Below are 25,557 nucleotides of genomic sequence, written 5' to 3' on the forward strand. Positions count from 1 at the left end.
TTTAAGAAGATCAATATTTTCATGCCTTAACACAACATCCATTCTGTAGCCCATGGATCAAAGAGTAATTCTGACTTTCAAGTCATATTATTTAAGATACATTCTGTAAGGCTATACCTGCTACAGATTCCTCTGATGGACTGTGCAAGGTAAACTGAAAACCTTCTGGAAAGGATGCACCATTCTAGATGCCGTTAAGAATATCTGCGATTCATGGGAGGTCAAAATATCAACCTCACCTGGAGTTTGGAGGAAGTGATAACTTTGAGATGTCAGTGGAGAAAGTCTCTGCAGATGTGGTAGAAATGGCAAGAGGACTGGAATTAGAGGTGGATCCTGAAGATGTGACTGAACTGCTGCAATCTCATGATAAAACTTGAATGAATGAGGAGCTGCTTCTTAGGGATGAACAAGGAAAGTGGTTTCTTGAGATGGAATCTACCCTGGTGAAGATGCTGTGAACATTGTGGAAATGACAGTAAAGGACTTAGAATATCACAAACTTAGTTGATAAAACAAGGGCAGGGTTTGAGAGGATTGACTTCAATTTTGAAAGAACTTCTACTATGAGTAAAATGCTGTCAAACAGCATCACATGCTACAGAGAAATCTTTTGTGAAAGGAAGAGTCAATCAATATGGCAAACTACACTGTTGTCTTATTTTAAGAAATTGCCAGTCACGCAACCTTTAGCAAAATCAAGGCAAGACCTCCAACAGCAAAAAGATTACAACTCACTGAAGGCTCAGATGATTGTTACCATTTTTTAGCAACAAAGGCATGTACATATATTGCTATTGCACACTTGATAAATGACATTATAGTGTAAGTATAATTTTTATATGCTGAGAAATCAAAAAATTTGTGTGATTCACTTTATTGCCACATTCGCTTCATCACAGTACACTGGAACCAAACCTGCAGTATCTCCAAGGTATGCCTGTCATTCTTAGGTATGTAACATAGCAGGCATTGTTCTGGATACCTTAAGGTGCTATCTTTTTTTCTGAGACAGTGGTGTGATCATGGCTCACTGCAGCCTTGACTTCCCAGACTCAGGTGATCCTCCCGCCTCAGCCTACCAAGTAGCTGAGACTATAGGCGCATGCCACCATGCCAGGCTGATTTTTGTATTTCTTGTAGAGGTGAGGTTTCACCATGTTGTCCAGTCTGGTCTCAAACTCCTGGGCTCAAGCAATCCACTCACCTCGGCCTCCCGAAGTGCTGGGATTACAGATGTGAGCCACTGCACTCAGCCAGGTGCTACCTTAATATTTTCTGAGAGGGAAGGTCCCTCATTTTACAGACGGACTTCAGGTTCAGAAACGTGCCCTTGTCCCAGAGCAAGAAAAAATTAAGCTATTCCTTCTAATATGCTGTAATGTTTTTAGGCAACATAAATTCCACCATTTCCTAAACTTTTTTTTTTTTTAGACAGAGTCTCACTCCGTTGCCCAGGCTGGAGTGCAATGGCGCCATCTCGGCTCACTGCAATCTCCGCCTCCCGGGTTCAAGCAATTCTCCTGCCTCAGCCTCCTGAGTAGCTGGGATAACAGGCATGCGCCACTGCGCCAGACTAATTTTTGTATTTTCGGTGGAGATGGGTTTTCACCATGTTGGCTGGGCTGGTCTTGAACCCCTGACCTCAGGTGATCCACTCACCTCAGCCTTCCAAAGTGCTGGGATTACAGGCATGGGCCACCACGCCTGGCCCCTAAACTTCTTATATTCTTTAGAGATGCTTGCAAAGGTATCATTACAAATCTCTAGATTAAAGGTCCATGAGGCATGAATATATTTCTCCTCCTCATTTTTTATTTCCCAATGCCTGCTATAGTGCTGAGTAATCAATAAAAATGAGTTCCATAAACAAACCATATTACAATCCATATAGCTAAATGTTAACAGGAAAAGACCCTCTCAGGAAAAAGATCACAGGCTGAACTAAAGAAGTAGTCTCAGAATTAATTCTCAATTGTCACTACAAAATGAACAAAATTATAACATATACAAAAATAAGAAATATTAATTTTTAACAGCTTTATTGAGCTACATAAAATAACCTACACATGGGGTACATCATTTGATAAGTTTTGTCATGAGAATGCACCAATGACACCATCACCATAATTAAGCTAAGGAACATAAACACATCCATCACCCCCAAATTTTCTCATATCCTTTTATAATCCCTGCCTCCTGCCACTCCCCACCTCCCTCCGATTCCCAGTCAGCCACTGACTCTGCGCTTTAGAAAAGATGCATTTTCTAGAACATTATACAAATGGATTGTGTGATATATACTCTTGCTTTTGTCTGGCTTCTGTTATCTAGCACAACTATTTTGAGATTAGATTGAATTGCTACTGGACTGCATCCATTCATCTGCAAACAGTCTATGTTGTTCCCAATTTGTGGCTATTAAAAATAAAATAGTCATAAATGCTCATGTACAAGTCTGTGTGGACCTATGCGATCATTTCTTTTGGGAAATACATAGGTCATATGGTAGATACATGTTTAACATTTTAAGAAACTGCCAAAATGTTTTCCATAGTGGTTGTATTTTACAGTCTCTCACCAGCAGAGATCAAGTTCATCCACATTTTCACTAAAAATAATATTTTAACCATTCTGGCAGGTGCACAGTAATATCTTATTGCTGTTTTAATTTGCATTTATCTAATAAATAATGATGTGAACATCTGTTCATGAGCTTATCTGCCATCCATTTATGTCTTTTTTAGCTAAGTGTCTCTTCAAATCTGTTGCCTGTTTTTTCATTTTTTTTTTTTTTTAATTACTGAGTTTGGCAAGTTCTTTATATGCTCTGAATACAACTCCTTTATCAGGTATGTGATTTGTCAATATTTTCTCCCAGTCTGTAGACTCTCTTTATTCTCTTAACAGTATCTTTAAAAGAACAAAATTTATTAGAAGTCCAATTTATCAATTTTTTTCTTTTATGGATTGTGCTTTTGCTATCCTACCTAAAAAATTATGGCCTAGTTCAATGTTACAAAGACTTTCTCCTACATTTTCTTCTACAAGTTTTATAGTTTTAGGATTTATATTTAAGCCGATGATCCCTTGAGTTACAATTTGCAAATGGTGCCAGGTATGGACTGAAGTTCATTTTTTGCCTATAATTAAACAATTGTTCTAGCACCATTTGTTTAAAAAAAAATCATCTTTCCACTAAATTCCCTTGGCACCTTTGTCAAAAATCAATTGATAATACATGTATGTATCTATTCCTGGACAGTCTATTCTGCTGATTTGATCCGTTTATCTTTACGCTAACATCACGCACTTTTTTTTTTTTTTTTTTTTGAGACAGAGTCTTGATCTGTCATCCAGGCTGGAGTGCAGTGGCACGTCTCAGCTCACTGCAACCTCCGCCTCCCAGGTTCAAGCGATTCTCCTGCCTCAGCCTCCCAAGTAGCTAGGATTACAGGCGCATGCACCACACCAGGCTAATTTTTGTATTTTTAGTAGACACGGGGTTTCACCATGTTGGACAGGCTGGTCTCGAACCCCTGACCTCAAGTGATCTGCCTGCCTCGGCCTCCCAAAGTGCTGGGATTACAGGCAGAAGCCACCATGCCCAGCCACACTACACAGTCTTGATTACTGCAGCTTTAAAAGAGTCTTTAGGTCAGATGGTCAATCCTCTAATTTTGTTATCTTTCAAAGTTGTTTAGGCTATTCTAAGTCCATAGAATTTGCATCTGAATTTTAGATCAGCTTGTCAATTTCTACAAAGTATGCTGGAATCTTGACAGGCATGGTGTTGGATCTGTATCAATTTGAGGACAGCTGACCTCTTAATATTGCTGTTACAGACTGAATGCTTCTGTCCCCACCCCCAAATTCATAATTGAAACCCTAATCCTCAGTGTGATGGCCGTTAGAGATGGGAGTCCATGGGGGGTAGTTAGGTCACAAGAGGGCAATCCTCATGATGGGATGGTGCCCCTACAGGAAGAGACAGAAGAGAGTTTGCTTTCTCTGTCTCTGCTCTCAGCCACGGAAGGATGCGAGGAGACAAACATCCGTGAACCAGGAATAGGGTCCTCATCAAGAACCCAACCATGGTGGCATCCTGATATAGGACTTTCAGCCTCCAGAACTGGAAAAAATATTTGTTTTGTAACCCACCCAGTCTATGGTATTGTTATAGCAGCCCAAACTGATGAAGACAAGTGTCTTCTAATCCATGAACACAGTATCTGTCTCCACTTTTTGTGGTGCTCTAATTTCTCTCAACAACGTCTTATAGTTTATAGTACTTAGGTCTCACGCATCCCTAAGTCTTTCATATTTTTGATGCTATCGCATATAAGTGATATTGGGTTGTAAATTCAATTTCCAATTATTAACTGCCAGTATATAGAAATACAATTGTTGTATCTTGATCTTCTATCCTGCAACCTTGAGGAATTTACTTACTGGTTCCAATAGCTTTTTTATAACAGATCCCATCAGAATTTCTGCACAGAAAATATCATCTGTGAAACACAGTTTTACTTTTTCCTTTCCAACTTCAGTGACTTGTTTTTTAAAAAAACCTCCAGAATGATGTTACATAGAAGTGGTAAGAACAGATGTCCTTGCCTTGTTCCTGATCTCATCTCAGGGGGGAAAGCATCCAGTCTTTCACCATTAAGTATGATGTTACCAGTAGGTTTTTTGTAGATTTTTTTTTTTTTTTTTTGAGACGGTCTCACTCTGTCGCCCAGGCTGGAGTGCAGTGGTGCGATTTCTCAGCTCACTGCAACCTCCACCTCCCAGGTTCAAGCGATTCTCCTGTCTCAGCCTCCCGAATAGCTGGGACTACAGGCGCACACCCCCACGCCCAGTTAAGTTTTATATTTTTAGTAGGGACAGGGTTTCACCATATTGGTCAGACTGGTCTCGAACTCCTGACCTCAGGCGATCCACCCACCTCGGCCTCTCAAAGTGCTGGGATTACAGGCATGAGCCACTATGCCCGGCCTGATGCATTTTATTAGAATGATAACATCCCATTTCAGGCCTACTTTGCTGAGAGATTTTACCAGAAACGGATATTGAATTTTGTCATATGCTTTTTCTGCATGTATTGTTACGACCATATGACTTTTTTTTTCTAGCATGTTAATAAAAATCACATGGATTGGCTTTGCAAAAGTCATGATGTATTATCATTTTTATACAGTGTTACATTTCATTTGCCAAAATTTTATTTAGAACTTAAGCATTTATGTTCGTGACACTGGCCTGCAGTTTTCAGTTTTCATGTATTGTCTGCCTGGTTTTGATATCAGGGTAATACTGACCTCAGTGAATTAGGAAATATTCCCATATCTTCAATTTTCTAGAAGAATCTGTGCAGCACTGCTATTATTTCTTCCTTAACTATATGATAGAACTGACAGTAAATCCTCCTGGCCTAAAGCTTTATTTGTGAGAGTGTTTCTAACATTCCCAGAATATTTGAGATGGCTTTAATAGTTTTGCCTGTTAAGGAAATTTGTCCATTTCTCTAAGTTGTTGAATTTGTTGGATAAAGGTGTTCATAATATGCCATTATTATCCTTTTAATCACTGTTCAATATGTAGTGATGTCACCTCTCTCATTCCTAATACTGGCAATTGGTCTCTTCTTTTTTGCTGATCAGTCTGGCATTGTTTATCAATTTCAGGGTTCTTCTCGGTGATTTCCTGTTTTCTATTTCATTGATTTCTTCTCTCATGATTTTTAAAAAAAGATTTCCCTTCTTTGGGATCTGTTCGTTGAATCTGCAGAAACTGATTTGAGGCCTTTTTTCTATTGTAATACAGGTATTTCGTGCTATAAATTGACCTTTAAAAACTTTTTAGACACATCACACAAATATTAAAACGTTTTGTTTTCATTTCATTCAGTTCAAAGCACTTTCAAATTTCCCTTTTGATTATTCTTTGACCAGTGAGCTATTGAAAAGTATGTTATCAATTACCAAATACTCGGGGATTTTGTAGATTGTTTCTAGGTAAGTTTCCTGACACTTATTTAACTTCATTGTCCTTACAGAGTGTATCTTGTATGACTTAAAATCCTAAAATGTATTGAGACTTATTTTATGGCAAAGAATGTGATCTCTCTTGGTAAATGCCCCCATTGTACTGGAAAAGAACATATGTTCTATTCTTGGGTGTTCTATAAATGTTAATTAGGTCAAGTCAGTTGATAGCATTACTCAAATCTTCTATATCGTGATTTTTCTTCTATATGTTCTATCAATTATTGAAAGAGGGGTGTTGAAATATCTGAATGTAATTGTGATTCTGACTACACTTTCCGTTTTTGCTTCATGTACTTAATAGCTATGTCATTAGGCAGATATATGCTAACTATCATTAGGCTCTTTGGGTGAACAAACCACTTCGACACGATGAAATGATCTTCTTTATGACTGGTAATATTCTTTGCCCTTGTCTGATAATCATATAGCCACTCCAACTTTGCTCTGATTAAAATTAGCATGGTATCTCTTTTTTCTCCTACTGCCATTAACCTAGCTTTGTCTTTACAGTGGGTATCTTGCAAGCAGATATACTTCAGTCTTGCTTTTATATTCAATTTGATCATCTCTGCCTTTTAGTTGTAGTGTTTAGAACATTACGTTTAAAGTGATTATTGATAGTTAGGTTTAAATCTATCAACTTGCTTTTTGTTTTCTATTTGCCCCATGTGTTAGCTTCCCTTCTTCTATGTTCCCATAGATTAAGTATTTTTTATGATTCTAGTTTATTTTCTTTGTTTACTTATTCACTGTATCTCTGTTGGGCTATTTCTGGTTTGTCTTCAGGTTTATCATATATGCCTTTAACTCATCACAAACTGCCTTCAGATGATTTTATTGGCTGCTCTGCCAATGGAATAGCCATTCTTTTATTCCTTTACTTTCTTAATAAACTTGCTGTCACTTAGAAAAAAAAAGATAACACTTCATGTAGAGCATGAGAACTTCACAACAGTTTACTTCCATGGCTCTCCTCCTGTGTGTTATTGTTGTCACATAATTTACTTGTACATATATAATAAAATTCATAATACATTGTTACTATTTTTTAAACAGCCAATTATCTTTTCTAAACACATGATTTTTAAAAAGCTTCTCTATCCACCTATAAACTGCTGCTTCTAGTGCTCTTCATTTCATTTTGTAGAGTTAGGAAATGAGTTAAGATATATTCCCTCGGGTTTGTTTAGCTCACAGTTCCTAGATATCTATCTCCCACCCTCTTCCTACCACATGAAGACAACCTGTAACATTTTTTAATGTACATTTCTGCTGATGATAAATTTTTATCTTTTGTGTATCTGACACTATCACTATTTTGCCTTTGTTCTGAAAAATATTTTCACTGGGGATAGAACTAGACTGGCTGGGATTTTTCTTTTAGTACAATCCTCCCTCAGTGTCTGTAGGGGACTGGTTCCAAGACCTCCCATAGATAGTAAAATCCACAGATGCTCAAGTCCCTTATGTAAAATGGCATGGTATTTGCATATAACCTATGCATATCCTCCTATATACTTTAAATCATCCATAGATTACTTATAATACCTAATACAGTGCAAATCTATGTAAATTATTATACTATATTGTTTAGGGAATAAGAAGAAACAACTCTGTACATGCTCACTATAAACACAACCATCTTTTTTTCCAATATTTGTGATCCATGGTTGGTTGAATCTACAGATCTAGAACCCACGGATCCAGAGGGCTGACCATACTACACTGTTGCTACACTGTCACAGCGTCATCTAGCTTGCATCGTTTCCCACCAGAAACATGTTGTGATTCTTATTATTGCTCCTCTGAACTTAACGTGCCTCTTTTTGTAGATGCATTTAAGATTTTCTCTTTATCAGATTTTGAGCAATCAGATTACATGCGTTGGTACAGTTTTCTTCATGTTTCTTGTACATAGAACTGGTTAAGCTTCTAAAATCAGTGGGTTTATAGTTCTCATCAATTTTGAAATTTTTCTGCCATTAACTTTTCAAATATTTTTTCTCAACTTCCCTCCTTTAGAAACACCAACTACATCACTGATACCCTGTGTGTTAGCCCACTTTGCATTGCCATCAAGGAATACCTAAGGCTGGGTAATTTATTTAAAAAAAAAAAAAAAGAGAGAGAGAGATTTATTTGGCTCACAGTTCTACAGGCTGTACAAGAAGCTTGGTGCCAACAGCTGCTCTAAGGAGGGCCTCAAGCTGCTTCCATTCATGGCGAAAGGCGAAGGGGAGCTGGCATATGCAGAGATCACAGGACAAGAGAGGAAGCAATGGAGAGGGGGTGGTGCCAGGCTCTTTTTAACAACCAGCTCTTATGAGAATAAAGAACTCACTCACCCACCTCCCGGGAGGGAATTCATCTATTCTTGGGGGATTTGCCCCACTGGCCCAAACACCTCCCACTAGATCCACCTCCAACACTGGGAATCAAATCTCTCTCTCTTTTTTTGAGATAGTGTCGTGCTCTCTCCTCCAGGCTGGAGTGCAGTGGCACAATTTCAGCTCACTGCAGCCTCCACCTCCCAGGTTGAAGTGATTCTCCTGCCTCAGCCTCCTGAGTAGCTGGGATTACCGGCATGCACCACCACGCCTGGCTAATTTTTGTATTTTTAGTAGAAACGGTGTTTCACCATGTTGGCCAAGCTGGTCTCAAACTCCTGACCTGAAGGAGTTTCAGGTCACCTAGGCTTCCCAAAGTGCTGGGATTACAGGTGTGAGCCACCATGCCTGGCCCTGGGAGTCAAATTTCAACATGAGGTATGGGGGAATAAACATCCAAACTACAGCCCTATTGTCACTTTTCAGCCATTTTTCTCCGTGTTTCACTTTCACATAGTTTTTTGATTTTTTGTTTTTTTACATGGAGTGTTGCTCTGTTGCCCAGGCTGGAGTACAGTGGCACAATCTTGGCTCACTACAACCTCCACCTCTCCCGGGTTCAAGTGATTCTCCTCCCTCAGCCTCCCAAGTAGCTGGGACTACAGGCATGCACCACCATGCCTGGCTAATTTTTGTATTTTTAGTAGAGACGAGGTTTCACCAAGTTGGCCAGGCTGGTCTTGAACTCCTGACCTCAGGTGATCCACCCACCTCAGCCTCCCAAAGTGCCAGGATTACAGGGGTGAGCCACCGCGCCCAGCCCCACTTTTGAATAGTTTTCTATTGCTATGTCCTCAAATTCATTAATCTCTCTTCTGCAATGTCTAATCTGCCATTAATCTACTATTTTATATACTTTCACATCACATGCTATAGTTTTCATCTCTAGATGTTTGGTTTTTTACATCTTTTACATCTCAATATGCTCAACATCTCCTCTAAGTTTCTGGAACATATGGAATAGTTATAAGAATTGTTTTCCCGGCCAGGCACAGTGGCTCACGCCTGTAATCCCAGCACTTTGGGAGGCCGAGGCAGGGGGATCACGAGGTCAAGAGATCGAAACGATCCTGGCCAACACGGTGAAACCCCGTCTCTACTAAAAATACAAAAATTAGCTGGGCATGGTGGCACACGCCTGTAGTCCCAGCTACTCAGGAGGCTGAGGCAGGAGAATCACCTGAACCCGGGAGGCGGAGGTTGCAGTGAGCCAAGATCGCACAATTGCACTCCAGCCTGGGCGACAGAGTCAGACTCCGTATCAAAAAAAAAAAAGAATTGTTTTCATGTATTTGTCTACTAATTCTGACATCTCAGTTGCAGACTCAAGGTAGGCATAGTGGACAAGGTCCCCATGCCTGAATCCCCAGACTTCTGTGAGTATGTTGCATGGTGTACTGGTTTTCTGGAACTGAGGAAACAAAGCACCACAAACCGAATGGCTTCGAGCAACAGAAATCTACTCTCTTACAGTTCCAGGGACTAGAAGTCTGAAATCAAGGTGTCAGCAGGACCACGCTCCTTCCGAAGGCTCCAGGGAAGAATCCTTCCTACTGTCTGTGGGTGGCTGCCTGCAATCTTTGGCATTCCTGGGCTTGCTGATGCCCTTATCCCACTCTTGGCCTCTGTCTTCACACGGCTTTCTTCCCTCTGTGTCTGTGTCTCTGCTTTATGTTTTTAGGGGGATACCAGTCTTTGGATTTGGGTCTTCGCTAATCTAAGATGACTTCATCTTCACTGATTATGTCTACAAAGACTGTTATTTCCAAATAAGTTCACATCCTGATGTTCTGAGTGAAACTGAATTTTGGGGGAACACGATACCACTCACCTCAGTACATATGGCAAAAAGGACTTGGCAGGTGTAATGAAGGTTATGGACCTTAAAATAGGAAGATAGCAAGACCATTTTGGATTATCCAGGTGGCCATAATCTTTCATGTGATTTTTAAACACACACACAGAGAGAGAGAGAGAGAGAGAGAAAGGGAGAGAGGGAGAGAAAACACAAGAGCGCAGAGAACTTTCTCCAGCTGGAGTCAGAGAGATGCAGCAGAAGGGAAGTCAGAGAAAAACCTGACCCACCTTTGTTAGAGGGTATCACATAGAAGAGAAGAGAAAAGAGGCAAGCAGCCTCTAGAAACAAAGGCTAGCACCTGGCTGAGAGGTAGGAAGGAAATGAGGGCCTCAGTCCTAAAACTACAAAGAACCAAATTCAGCCAACAGTCTGAAAGCAAATTCTTCCCCGGGGCCTCCAATGAGGAAGGCAACCCTGCGAACATCTTGATTTCAGCCTGTGAGACTCTACACAGAGGGCCTTCATTTGCCAAAAACAGAACACCAGTTCAGCAAGGTTTTACTACGGGAAACGTTCGAACTGAGAAAATGATATCCCATTAATTCTACCCATCAGTGTAAAACAAAATGCTTCTCTGTGCAGCAATCTCCTTTCCAGTACTCTGCCTGGTACACTCCAGCCCCTTCTTGGTCTCTCAAAACTCCTGGGTTCTCAACTGCTCAGCTCCACCTGGGTTCCCCCTCTCTGTACTGCAGTGTGGAAATTCTCTCAAGGCAGCACCTTGTTTGCCCCCATCTCTGGGGATTATTGTCCTTCTTTGCCTATAGTTTCTCAAAAACCTAGTCATTTCAGGTGGGAGGGTATATATCCAGTCCCCCTTACTCCACCTTAGCCAGACTATTTAGCTTTTAAAGTGTTTCTCTACCAACACTTGAATATTGGCTTTTTGTTGTTTGTAGATACAGGGTCTCGTTTTGTTGTGCAGGCTGGTCTTGATCTGGCTTCAAGCAATCGTCCCACCTCGGCCTCCCAAAATGTTGAGATTACAGGCTCACCACGCCTGGCCTAATTTTTTGTCCTCCACGTCTAAGCCTTAGTCCTCAATAATACAGAAAAAGCTCTGGACATAAAACATCAGCAAAGAGTGCTTGTTCTTTACTACCTATCTATCCTAATGGATTTGTTGATCATAGAAAAAACGTTTTAAAACTGTAGTTACCTACTCTATTTCAAGTTGGCCCCCCCCCAAATACTTATTGATATCCTTGCCCCTTGTTTAATTCTCTCAACATACAACTCAACAACAAAACAAAGTCTGTTTATTACTAAAAGAGTAAGCCTCAACTCCTATGTCTTAGTCTTCTCTTACTAGCTGGAATACTGCTCCCTATTGTGAAATACACGTTCTCTTCATTCTCTTGCCCCAAATTCCTAAAACCGAACTATTCCAGTATACATTTCTACAATGGGCCTCCAGGATGCGTCACAGATATCATCAAGCTTATTCTTTTTCTCCTTTTCCACATTCTTTCTATTATGTTCTTTGATACATTTAGAAAATAAAGTCTACTCAAATGATGTTGTGTTAGAAAATTTTAAAATAATAATGAAATAATTGCAAAGCCTCGCTTTGGTTAAGTTCCTTTACACTGTTCAATACCTGCTACTTTGAATTCACATTCAGAAAAAAACACCATCACTTGAAGGAAAAAAGTCCTAGTTTTTTTTATCTTTTCCAAAGAATTGTTTTAGACTGAAATAACCTCTTTCCTCTAATGAACTAAAATATATATTTATTTCAATACTTAAGCAGAACAGATACAATTTTAAGAATCTAAAATTAAAATCTGTTCAAAATAAATAAAAGCTTGCTCTTATTTTAGTGCACCAAGAATAAGGTACAGAGCAGAAGAGAACCTAAGATCCCCTTAGCCAACGCACCCATAAACAACTTTTTCTTAAAAGAGACTCAATAAATTCCTCACAAATTCCACAACTTACAAATGGTAGCCCTGGGATTAAATCCCAGATCTCTTTTTCTTTCTACATATGACTGAATAATGTCTCATACTTAATATTCTGGGTGAAAAAGGAACAATGTTTTGAGTTTTCTTAATATTATCTGCCAAAAAGAATGTATTAGTTTAGTAAGATTTTACTAAGGGAAATAATGAATATGATATTCCATTAATTCTATCTAACAACATAAAACAAAACGCTTAACTGAGCCTGCAATCAGTTTTGTAAAACGGAACAAAACAAGTCTGCATTTGTTTCCTCAGTTGTTTACATGTGGGTGTGTACATGTACAATCAAGGCTTCTTAAAACACCAAGACATTTTTCAACTACAGAAAGGTTTTTAAAAATCTAATTTCAGTAAAATATTGAATATATTATATCTATTTAGTGTACTATAATGTACTCTAACAAAATCAAGGTATTCACACAATTTGTGACTTTTAAAACTTCACCAGTTCTCAATGGCAGATAGCTAAGTGCGTAGCACTTTACGTCTAACAGCCTGGATTTGCACCTATCACAAATATGTGACCTTGAAGACGGATTGCAACTCTGTCACTCAGTTTCCTCAGGTATACAATAGGCTATAATTCACAGGGCTCTTATGAAGAACAGAAGATAAATTAAGACCCAATATGTTAAACAAATGTCAGTGCCTCTTCCCTGCCCTGTCTCAACATCATAAAAATGGTACGAGGCCAAGCACGGTGGCTCACACCTGTAATCCCATCACTTTAGGAGGCCAAGGCAGGCAGATCACCTGAGGTTGGGAGCTCGAGACCACCCTGACCAACATGGAAAAACCCCGTCTCTACTAAAAATACAAAATTAGCCGGGCATGGTGGCACACGCCTGTAATCCCAGCTACTCGGGAGGCTGAGGCGGAAGAATCGCTTGAACCTGGGAAGAGGAGGTTGTGGTGAGCCAAGATCATGCCATTGTACTCCAGCCTAGGCAATAAGAGTGAAACTCTGTCTCAAAAAAAAAAAAAAAAAAAAAACCTGACAAGTTCTGACATACACCAGCATTTAGACTATATAAAGACAACAGAATGATGCGAGTTATAACTACGGTTAGCTCTCAACCCTTTCCTTAAAGAATTATTCTCATTAACTGCACCAAAAAAAAAATTTAACCAGCAAAACCTATATATATATAGGTGATACTGAAAATATTTTAAAATGGCAATGACAAAAACCAGGCATAGAAAATCAATTGCAAATAAATACCACAACTAATTAACAACATCAATGTAGCACAACTGTGCGTGATTTTTTTGTCTGGATATTCTAAGTTTTCTATAAGAAGCATATAAAGTCCTCTAAAATTCACAAAGCATATATTTAAACACCTTTATGAAACTCAAAATTCTCCAGCTCCCTGTATCATATAATTTCCCCCATAAAATGAATAAAAAGGGCAGAAAATAATAAAGCTAAACTGAGATGGGGATGCTGAGCTAGGCTCACTCATTAGCCACGTGGCTCACTTTATTTACTAGTTTCTCTGAGTGCACAGTTTAGATTTTAGCCTCAGCAATATTACAAATTACCACGTGTTGGGGAGCCCCAAATATTGCTCTCAAATTGTTGTAACCATGAATATAAATTCTTGAATGCTAAGCGTCCACTATGTTTTTATATTCAGAAGAAAAAAAGTTTAAAACCTATTTCTAACTTTTGACATCCAGAGAAGAATTTGAATTTTACTGTATAAAAGGGACACGTATGAGTAGATAAATTCTGGAGCATAAAAGAAGACTCTTTTTATTGTTATTGATCCATAAACATATATGCTCCCAGAATTTATCTTTATAATCATACATGTCCCTTTTATACAGTAAAATTCAAATTCTTCTCTAGATGTCAAAGTTAAAAAAATAAAACTTTGCCTTAGGCAACGCTCACAAATCACTAAAAAGTATCTATTCTGACTAACCAATACACTTACTTAAAACAAAGATAGTTTATCCAAAGCTAAATGAAAAAAATCTTTTTTTTCTTTCTTCCTTTTTTCTTTTCTCTTTTTGGAGACAGAGCCTCACTCTGTTGCCCAGGCTGGAGTGCAGTGGTGCAATCTTGGCTCACTGCAGCCTCTGCCTCCCAGGTTCAAGTGATTCTTGTGCCTCAGCCTCCCGAGTATCTGGGATTATAGACGCACACCATCATACCAGGCTAACGTTTGTATTTTTAGTAGAGATGGGAGACGGGGTGAAGAAATCTTTATCAGCAGATCAAACAAGCAGCAATGTCTGTTAGACACCTGAAGAAAACGATTCGGTACCCTGAATCAAGAAGGGTTCCAAATACCAGTTAATTTAGTTTGTCAAGAAATTAGATGCCTTTTTCATGTACTGATCAACCAGCTTTTTTCAACCTAGGTCATTAAATGTAAAATATTAAGTTTATTAGCCAGAATAAATAAATGTGAAAATTTCAGACTCAACTTATGCTAATCTAATAAAATTTGCAATATATAAGAAAGTAAAAATACTATGAGAAGAACATCTAATACATAGATATAATAATATATCTAAGATATATTGCTAAGTAGTAATTATATTCTTGGCGATTTTGCAAAGCTTAGTAAATTTCCAACGTTTTCTAAATATACATCAACATACACACATACATATTCCTTAATAATATTCTATAATTTTGATAAATCATTCTTAAAAATTACTGTTAGGGCCAACACATATATTTCATTATACATTATTTCATATTAATTTGTAAAATAAATATTAATCAAATCTCTCTGCTTTAGAAAGGTAAAATTATATACTTCCATATAGTAGTAAAACCCTAAAAAATTCAGCAACAGTATAATGGCAACCTATTTGAAAGATATCCAATGCCCATCCCGAGAAAAGGTATTTGAATTTAAAGTTATTTAATCGTGGTTTAAAATAAAACAAGACTGAATTTCCAGATCACCATAGGATGCATTAACTTCTAGCTCCATCTGCTGGAGTTACAAAATATTTCAAACTTCAATATACGAGACTATGAAGGAAATAATTTATCATTTTTCCTCACATAGACAAAAGCCTTCATGAATTTAAATTAAAAAATGAATCAGAGTTCAGCCATACTCAATAATTTCCAAAATGACAAAAGTTCAACCAATATTTCAGTAGAATTAAAGATCTAATCCAATTATCAAAAAGTAATTTATACAATTCTTTTAAATTCTACCAACAAAGCATAAGCCTTAGAAAAGAGACTACAGTCTGTTTTCAAGTAGTGTGAGGACTTCAGAATTATTAGCCACTGTTGATTTGGGGTGAAAAGAGACAGAGAGAAAGAGAGAGAGAGAGAGAGAGAGAGAGAGAGAGAGAGAGAGACAGAGAGACAGAGACAGAGAGAGAGAACTTCAGAATTAGAATAGCCTCTGCTTATTTACTTAGAAGAAAAATAAATAACAATTACCAATGAGTTGTGGGACTTTTTATCTTAATATAACTTTTTTCTTAAAAAACAAATAATATGTCCATTGTATAAATGCAAACACCAAATGCAAAGTAAATACCAAAAAAAATCCATATCACAAAATCCTACAAAAAGAGTTAAACTCTTTGTATTTAACCTTCCAAATATTTTTCAGTGCAGCTACCTACACATGTACTCTTTTTTCTTTTTACAAAATAGGCACTGGATCGTAAATATGGGCTTTTTTCTGGTATCTTTGTATATCAACAAATACCTAGATTATCATCTATAATGGCCAAAAAAGCACTCCACTGTTTGGATCTGGCAAGATATGATTAATTTCCTATCCCAAACACTAGGATTCTTCTGTTTGTAATGTTATAAACAATACCTCAATATCCAGTAACTATCTTGATACACATTATGATAAATGACTGAACTACTGTGCACAAACGACGAGTAACATTTAGCGAACAACAGTACATTAAAATTTATTAGGGACTTACTTTTGACTTAGCATCTATTCATAAGTAAACATAATATTTTCTTAAGTTTGATTGCTTATACTCTAAAAGTTTGGTTTTTTGGATCTTCTGTAGAACTTAAAAGGATGGATTTTGCATTGTTCCTTCATGATGTCCAAACAGTGTATCGTCTATTCCTGATGACAAATCAAAACAAAGCACACAGTCCTTGCAGCGACTTGTCGGATTCATTGTGGTTATATTTTAACAGACAATCTCAAACTGGGCATTCATGTCACAAATGTTTGTTTTGTCTCTATCTCTGGTCATAAGTGAGTGGAGAGATTAGCCAAAATTGGGCCCCACTGGGGAAAAGTCACTCAAAAACTGAAGAATTATTTCCTGGTTTTATTTAAGGGTACAATCTAATTCCATCATTTTCCTATCTTCCAAATTTTTATCATTATTTGGCTCTTATTTTGATATTAAATTCACATTACTTAAAATTAGCCATTGTAAAGTGAACAATTCAGTGGCATTTGCACAGAACTGTTCGTTTCCAATGGTGTGCAACCACCACCTTTACCTAACTCCGAAACATTTTTATCACCCCAAAAGGAAAACCCACAAAGCAGCTGTATCATTGTTTTTCAACTTATGGAAAGGAAGAGTTTCATATTTTCCTATTAATTTTTTAACAGTACACAAGATATAGAAAATGTATAGAAGTGGATACTTTATTTTTTCGGTCCATTTTTTAACCCATTTTCCTATTTTAATTATAACAACAAAAAGAACTTACACTACTATTTTAATTTGTCATCTCTGCCCCATCCTACAACAAACTACAGTTGCTGGCATGTCATGGACCCACACTGTGTGGATGATAGAACACATCTCACAGCATCAAGTTGACAAGTGATGACAACCCACCAGCCAAAACCCAGTGGCCAGAGGATCATCATCAGTTCTCCTAACTCCAGTGCTCCAATGTCATTTTTCTATATCACATTTTTCAAGCTGTTTTCTCACTGCAGGCAGAGATACATCTTGTTTACATGACACAGTTTACTAAGGTTATTATTTTATTTATGTTACAAAATTCTTGCCCAGAAAAGTAAAGTAGCATTCCAAGGTAATATGGTTAACACATAACACCTCAAACCTGTATCCAAAATCCAAACACTGTATTTAAGCCAAACGAAATATATTTGCACATACAAAAAAAAGCATTATCAACACATTTAGCCTCTAATCCATATGTGATTTACACATTAAAGGCACAATCAAAAACATCCATACCGACAATTTTATAAAATAAGCCATTAAATTTCCTCTCAAATTCACTTTTGCCAAAATATTCATAATGACTAATTATAATGACTTTTATTCCTTCAATCAATAAATATTTATTGAACACTTTCAACATGAAAGTACTAGAACAGACGCTCTATGGAAGATTAAAGGAATCTGAACATTTTCTGAGTACTCACAGAATCCCATAAATGTCACAAAACTGTAAATGACAGATTGACAAATGAATATAAGTGATATAACTGTGCTCTGGGGAAAAGGAAATAACCAGACCGTTCGTGAACTTCTAGACATTGGCTCTGAACTGACACTGATCCCAGGAGACCTTCACTGTGGCTCTCCAGTCAGAGTAGGGGCTTATGGAGGTCAGGTAATCAATGGAATTGTAGCAGAGGCCCAACTCAGAGCGGGTCCCTGAACCCATCATGGGGTTGTCTCCTCTCTTCCAGAAGGCAATTAATGGAATGGAATGGCCAGCAGAATCCCCACACTGATTTCCTGACCTGTGGAGTGAGGGCTATTACGGTGGGAAAGACCAAGCAGAAGCTACTAGAACTGCATCTACCTGGGAAAACAGTAAACCAAAACCAATACTCCATTCTTAGAGGGATTTCAGAGATTACTGCCACTGTCAAGGACTTGAAAGATACAGGGGTGGGGATTCCCACTACACCCCCATTCGACTCTTATCTGGTCTGTGCAGAAGACAGACAGAGCTTCCAGAATAACAGAAGATTATCGTTAAGCTTAACTAGGTGGTGAGTCCAATTACAGCTGCTGTACCAGATGTGGCTTCATTGCCTGAACAAATTAACATGTCACCTATCTGGTATGCAGCTACTGATCTGGCAAATGCTTTTCTCTCTGTCCCTGTCAGTAAAGACCACTAGAAGCAGTTTGCTTTCAGCTGACAAGGCCAGCAATACGCCTTCACTGCCCTACGTCAAGGGTATATAAATTCTGTAGCCCTGTATTACAATTTAGTTCACAGGAATCTTGATCACCTTTCCCTTCCATAGGATATTAATATCACACTGGCCCATTACGTTGATAATATTTTGCTGATTGTAACTAGTGAGTGAGAAGTAACAACCACTCTAAACTTATTGGTAAGACATTTGTGTGTCAAAAAGTGGGAAATAAATCTGACAAAAATTTAGGGGCCTTCTATCTCAGTGAAATTTCTAGGGATCCAGTGTTGTAGGGTATATGGAGATATCCTTTCTAAGGTGAAGGATAAATTGTTGAATCTGGCGCCTCCTGCATCAAAAAAGAGGCATAACATCTAGCGGGCCTCTCTGGACTTCGAAGACAACACGTTTCTCATTTGCGTGTGTTGCTCCAGCTGGTTTACTGAGCGGCCTGAAAAGCTGCTGGTTTTGAGTAGAGCCCAGAACAAGAGAAGGCTCTGCGGCAGCTCCAGGCTCTGTGCAGGCTGCTCTGCCTCCTGGGCCACATGACCCAGCAGATCCAAGGGTGCCTGAAAGGGCAGAGGCAGAGACGCATGCTGTGTGGAGCCTTTGGCAGGTTCCTCTCAAGGTGAACTGCAGCACAGGCCCTTAGGATGTTGGGGCAATGCCCTGCCATCCTTGTGGATAACGACTGCCTTTGAGAAACAGCTCTTGGCCCACTATGGGGCTTTAGTAGGGATTGAATGCTTAAACATGGACCACCAAGTTACCATGGGACCTGAGTTGCCCATCATGAACTGAATGTTTTCTGACCCACCAAGCCAGAAAGTCGGGTGTGCACAGCAGCATTCCGTCATCAAATGGAAGTGGTACTTGTCTGGGCCTAAGTAGGCCCTAAAGGCACAAGTTACATAAAGAAGTGCCGTTAATGCCGATGGTCCCCACTCCCGCTACGCTGCCTTCTCTTTCCCAGCCTGCACTTATAGTCTCCTGGGGAGTTCCCTAAAATCAGCTGACGGAGGAAGACCTGGGCCTGGTTTACAGGTGGTTCTGCATGATATGCAGGCCCCCACGTTAGTGGACAACTGCAGCACTACTGCCCCTTTCTGGAACATCCCTAAAAGGACAGCGGTGAAGGGAAATTCTCCAATGGGCAGAACTATGGGCCGTACATCTGGCAGTTTACTTTGCTTGGCAAGAGAAATAGCCAAATGTGTGATTATTACATATTAATGGACCATTGCCAATGGTTTGGCCAGATGGTCAGTCTTGAAGAAACACAATTGGAAAACTGGCAATACGCAAATTGGGATGAGGTACATGAACAGACCTCTTTGAATGGGAAAAAAATGTGAAAGTATTTGTGTCCCATGTGAATGCTCACCAAAGGGTGACCTCAGCAGAGGAGGATTTTAATAATTAAGTGGATAGGTAGACTGGCTCTGTGGATACTAGTCAGCCTCCTTCCCCAGCCACCCCTGTCATCGCCCAATGGGCTCATGAACAAAGTCACCATGATGGTAGGGACAGAGGTCATACATGGACCCAGCACCATGGACTTCTACTCACCAAGGCTGGCCTGGCTATAGCCACTGCTAAGAACCCAATCTGCTAGCTGTGACTTTTGTTTTCCATATCTCCCCACCAAATATTTATTTATTTAAACACACACGAACATGTACAGACACATACATTTCCCTAACACAGACAAAACAATTAAAAGACAAATTTCCATAGCATTGTAATGTCCCATATCGCACAAAATATATGCCTTTGCTTACGAAAACCTTCATAAAATATATGAACTTTTTAAAACCTAGTAGGAGCAAAGTATTACAAAACTATAGTCTTTAAAACAATATGGCACTGGCATAGGAATAGACAGATGAACCAGAGGGAAAAAACAGAAAGTAAAACTCAGCATTTATTTCCTGCTTACTCTTGGCCACCAGGCAATAGACTAGGTACTTTATACTATACATATATTCCACTTACTACATATAATAATTCTATAAACTAGACCTTGATATGGTCATTTTATAGATAAAAGACTGAGACTCTGAAAGCGTAAACAATTTGCTCAACGTTGCTAAGGGTTTCAGACAGATTTGAAATTCAAGCCCAGGTCTATCTGACTCCAAAACCTGCATACCTGAGCCCAGAAACAAACGCTAATATAATATTTAGCTTACTGAAAATGAAGCATAAAAAATCAGTACAGAAAAGAATATTCAATTAATGGTATTGGGACAACTAGCTGTCATATCTCAGGGTGCAAAACAATCTTCTAAACACAAAAACAATTAGAGACACCAAAGAGAAAAAGAAAAACCAAATATTATAAAAAATATTCAAATTCTGGAAAAAAGCAATTAACATTAAAAAGCAAAATAACAATCAGAAAAACATGTATAAAAATTGAAATGAAAAGCTGATGTGTTCACACATAAAGAGATCATAAATTCAATATGAAAAAAGCAACAACCACAAAAAAGGGCAAAGGACATTAATCAAATAAAATGATACATGGGCTGGGCACGGTGGCTCATGCCTGTAATCCCAGCATTTGGGAGGCCGAAGAGGGTGGATCACTTGAGGTCAGGAGTTTGAGGCCAGCCTGGCCAACATGGTGAAACCCTGTGTCTGCTAAAAATATAAAAATTATCTGGGCATGGTGGCACAGACCTGTAGTCCCCGCTACTCAGGAAGCTGAGGCAGGAGAATCACTTGAACCCTGGAGGTAGAGGTTGCAGTGAGCCGAGATTGTGCCACTGCACTCCAGCCTGGGCAACAGAGCAACACTTCATCTCAAAAAATTATAATAATAAAAATAAATAAATAAAAATAAAATGATATATGTATTAGATATTTTCCTATATTTTATAAATTAAAATTAAAATGTCCTATCTCACTAAAAATTTTTAAATTAACATTACAATAATGAGAAACTACCTTTTATCCATGAAAATGGAAAAGATTTTAAAGATACTAATATTCACAGTTATTCAGTTAATGGCTAAAAACAAGAGGCACCTTCACGGTCTATCAAGAGAATATAAACAAGTAATTCTAGAAAACAGTTTAGCAATTAATACTCATTAGCCTAATAATTTTCATTCTAATTTCCATGTAAAGAAATTGTCAGAAACCCAAATAATAATTAAAATTTAAAAATCCTCTAGATGCTCAACAACAGTTTACTGGTTAAGTGAAATGTTCCACAAAGAGGACAGGGTGGGTTTGGTACCTGAGGAACAACTCAGCTGCTTTCTATTGCAAATCTGAAAAAAATGCAGGTGGCAAGTCACTGGAGGGATAAATGGTTTCACCCTTTAAAATGATGAAACAGTCTTTGAAAACCACTAGCTTAACATATGGCTAAATACATGGCTCAGGTTACACCACTAAAAATAGTTTCAAAGAACATAAAAGGTATGGAAAACACCATCTACTATTAAAGGTTTTCAAGGTATAAATTGCATATGCTATATATAATATATACATGCGGCCGGGTGCAGTGGCTCACACCTGTAATCCCAGCACTTTGGGAGGCTGAGGTGGGCGGATCATAAGGTGAGGAGATCAAGACCATCCTGGCTAACACGGTGAAACCCCGTCTCTACTAAAAATACAAAAAAATTAGCTGGGCGTGGTGGCGGGCACCTGTAGCCCCAGCTACTCGGGAGGCTGAGGCAGGAGAATGGCGTGAACCTGGGAGGCGGAGCTTGCAGTGAGCCGAGATCGCGCCACTGCACCCCAGCCTGGGCGACAGAGAGAGACTCCGTCTCAAAAAAACAAAACAAAACAAAAAAACAACAAAAATATACACACACACACACACACACACACACTGAAAAAAATGTGGAGTTTTTCTTGTTTCTACGTTTTAGTATTTTCTATATTCTGTATAGTGAGCACACACTACTTTATGAGCAGAAAAAAATAAGGCAGCGGTTGGTGTTGCTGTTGTTCTTAATATATAGGGCCACAGTCTCAGCAAAAGCTTACGGGACTGCTAAGGTAGCATCACCTACAAAAACTATCTTCTATACTTTCTCAAACAACAAGAGACAGGAAATAAGACAAATAAGTATATTTATCTTACATATAAAACTAATAATCTCTTAAATTTAAACCTGCTTTTTCTTCCACTGGATTACAGCACCATGAACATAATAGCAATGAAAAAAGAATATACATTATTAGTCTAATGCACCACAGCCTTCTACAGCAACTCCAGTAATCACGTGTCACACATAAAAAGTAACATCTTGGCAACATCTCTAGTCCCGGCACCTTGGGAGGCCAAGGTGGGAGATTACTTGAACCCAAGAGTTCAAAACCAGCCTGGGCAACATGGCAAAACCCTGTCTCTACAAAAAAAAAAAAAAAAAAAATTAGCTTGGCGTGGTGTCACACACCTGCATTTCCAGCTACCTGGGAGGCTGAGGTGGGAGGATCACCTGAGCCCAGGAGGTGGAGCCTGCAGACAGCCATGATCGTGTCACTGCACTCTAGGCTGGGCGACAGAGTGAGAAACCCTGTCTCAAAAAAAAAAAAGTGATGTTTTCCAAATGCAAAATGCCTACTATAAAAACGAAGGCATACTTAGCTGTAACACTACCACACAGGCAACTTATTCCATTTCTTTCCTTGGATAAAAACGAAAGCATACTTAGCTGTAACACTACCACACAGGCAACTTATTCCATTTCTTTCCTTGGATCTGAGATCCTGACACTTCTTTATGTTAACTCAGAAATTCCAAATTCACTGACCTATAATACAAATTTAATGAAAACAAGCTATCTCTGATATATATTTTTTAAGTCAAATGGCAACTTAGCTTAAATATTGTCAAAGGAGGACATTTTACCATTAACTCATAAGGTTCTTACTAAGAAAAAAATTTTTCAAAAAACTTTTACCTTAAAATGAGATGAAGAAATTGAAATACATAACAAATTAAAATAACTATTAACACTGATAACACCAACAACTAATAACATTAACAAAATAATAATTAGTAATATACTTAACTAGTAACACAAATCAACACTAATAAAATGAGAGAGGGTATGGGCATGATGAGCAAGAAAGATATCCAAATTCCTAAGAGCTATAATTGTAAAACATAACTACAAAATCTTAACAAAGAATAAATGCTTGAGGTGATGGACACCCTGTTTACCCTGATGTGATTATTTTGCACTGCATGCCTGTATCAAAATATCTCATATAGCCCATAAATATATACACCAACTATGTACTCACAAAAATTAAAATTAAAACATTAAAAAATAAAAATAAATTAGAACTCCTCAAAAAAGAATTACACCAGCATGTTCTATGAGACAAGAGTTCAGTTTACATACACTAAATTGATTTGTAAAAACAGTAAGATTCTTCAGAAAGAAGAAAACAGCTCACAGCCTAAATAACTATCATAATAGCTACCACCTATTAAGTGCCTACTAAAAGACAGTTACTTTACGTACATCATTCCTATTCCAAAAACAAGCCAGCAAGCTGGGATTTATTTATCATCCCAACTAAGACAACAGGAAACCGCGGTAAGAGGACAGCAGCTTGCCCAAAGACTACAAAGCAATACACCATGATACCTATTTGTACGACACTTTTTCCCTTTCTATATTTTGAAATGACTAAAGAAACTAGTAGCAAATAAATAAAATAGAAACTATAGCTGCTGTTTTTTAGTTCTTTTGAGACGGAGTTTCACTCTTCTTGCCCAGGCTGGAGGGCAATGGTGTGATCCCGGCTCACTGCAATCTCCACCTCCCAGGTTCAAGTGATTCTCCTGCCTCGGCCTCCCAAGAGTTGGGATTATAAGTGCGTGCTACCACGCCTGGCTAATTTTTATATTTTTAGTAGAGACAGGGTTTCTCCATGTTGGCCAGGCTGGCCTCCAACTCCTGACCTCAGGTGATCCACCCACCTCCACCTCTCAAAGTGCTGGGATTACAGACATGAGCCACCACGCCCGGCCAGTTTTCTAGTTCTTAAATGGAGGTTGAGTTCTTCTGACATAGTCAGATAAACCAAAATACTCTTGCTAAATACTGAAATGAAAATGTACTTATCAAAATCATAAGTATAAACACTGCTTCTTGACTAAGAGAAAAGTCTTTCACAACTAATTAAACATAGAAATGATAAGTAAAATCTGGTTTTCTGACATTTAAGACCCAAATCGTTTACTGGAGGAAGCCACAAATTATGAAGACAACTAAGAAAAGAAAAATCTAAAAATATGCTGCAGTAAAAAATTAAAATATTAATTGTGATTATATTAAGCAATATATACTAACCATGAATCAGGGAGCCATTTAGCCACTGAATATAGTAGTTTTGAGGAAAAGAAAGCAGGATTTCATTGCTGATTATTGAGAAGGGTAAAAGCAAAACAGCCCCAGCTGACACTGCGAGAGTGAACGTGCTCAAAAACAACCTGGAAGAAAGGAGAGTCACCATCACAAGTGATCTGAAAAAGCAATGAACATGAAAGTCATCAAAAAGAATGCAAACTCTTTAATGTTTTAATCAAAAAAGCATTATATTAAGAACTTTATTAAACATATGTAGTTGGGAGACAAATGATATACATATGGGCCTAGAAGTTAAGCTAGATAAACTCTATAACTCCTTACTCTATGAAAATGTCAGTAAGTCTAACAAGTAGCACCTAAAAGATAAACACATACTGAAGACACAGTACTTCACATATTTTACAAAGAAAAAATTGTAGTTCATTCCTCTTTTAAATATAAGTATTTATTTCACAATTGCATTTAACAACTTTGACAACATATGCTAACAGCAATGCAACAACTCAGGTGAAAAAATTACTGTGAAAGCAGTATAAAAAAACGAATTAATTTAAAATGTTTATTTCAGAGGAAAAAAAATTTAGAAAGCCATTGGCCTGACATCTCTTTAATGGGTAAAGATTAAATAAATTATAGTAATAAACAACAGAAAACTATTAAACAATATTGTACTATTAATATTTAAAACACTACCTTGTCATTTAAAAAAATAAGATAGCTTTAATAGGTACTAATATGGAAGAACATCTAAAATAACAAAAAAAAAAATGAAGAAAAGCATGGACAATAAATGTAAAACATGCTCTCCCCCCACCAAATGTATATTTATACA

The 25,557-nt window shown here is 38.1% G+C and overlaps 1 protein-coding gene across 8 annotated transcripts in view; it reads right to left on the reverse strand.

Annotated features, from left to right (window-relative positions):
• The window catches only part of LMBR1 (limb development membrane protein 1), a 208,738-nt gene that overhangs the window by 118,020 nt on the left and 65,161 nt on the right, over positions 1-25,557 (reverse strand). For 6 of the 8 annotated variants that reach the window (XM_030826303.1, XM_030826302.1, XM_030826309.1 and 3 more), the window contains exon 4: positions 24,708-24,847. The exons of the other annotated variants lie outside the window; for them this stretch is intronic. In XM_030826303.1, the coding sequence (XP_030682163.1) occupies positions 24,708-24,847 (140 nt within the window). The remainder of the gene's footprint in view (positions 1-24,707; positions 24,848-25,557) is intronic. 8 annotated transcript variants of the gene reach the window in all.

Source organism: Nomascus leucogenys, chromosome 13 (genome assembly GCF_006542625.1).
Source record: "Nomascus leucogenys isolate Asia chromosome 13, Asia_NLE_v1, whole genome shotgun sequence".
In the NCBI taxonomy this organism is placed as follows: Eukaryota; Metazoa; Chordata; class Mammalia; order Primates; family Hylobatidae; genus Nomascus; species Nomascus leucogenys.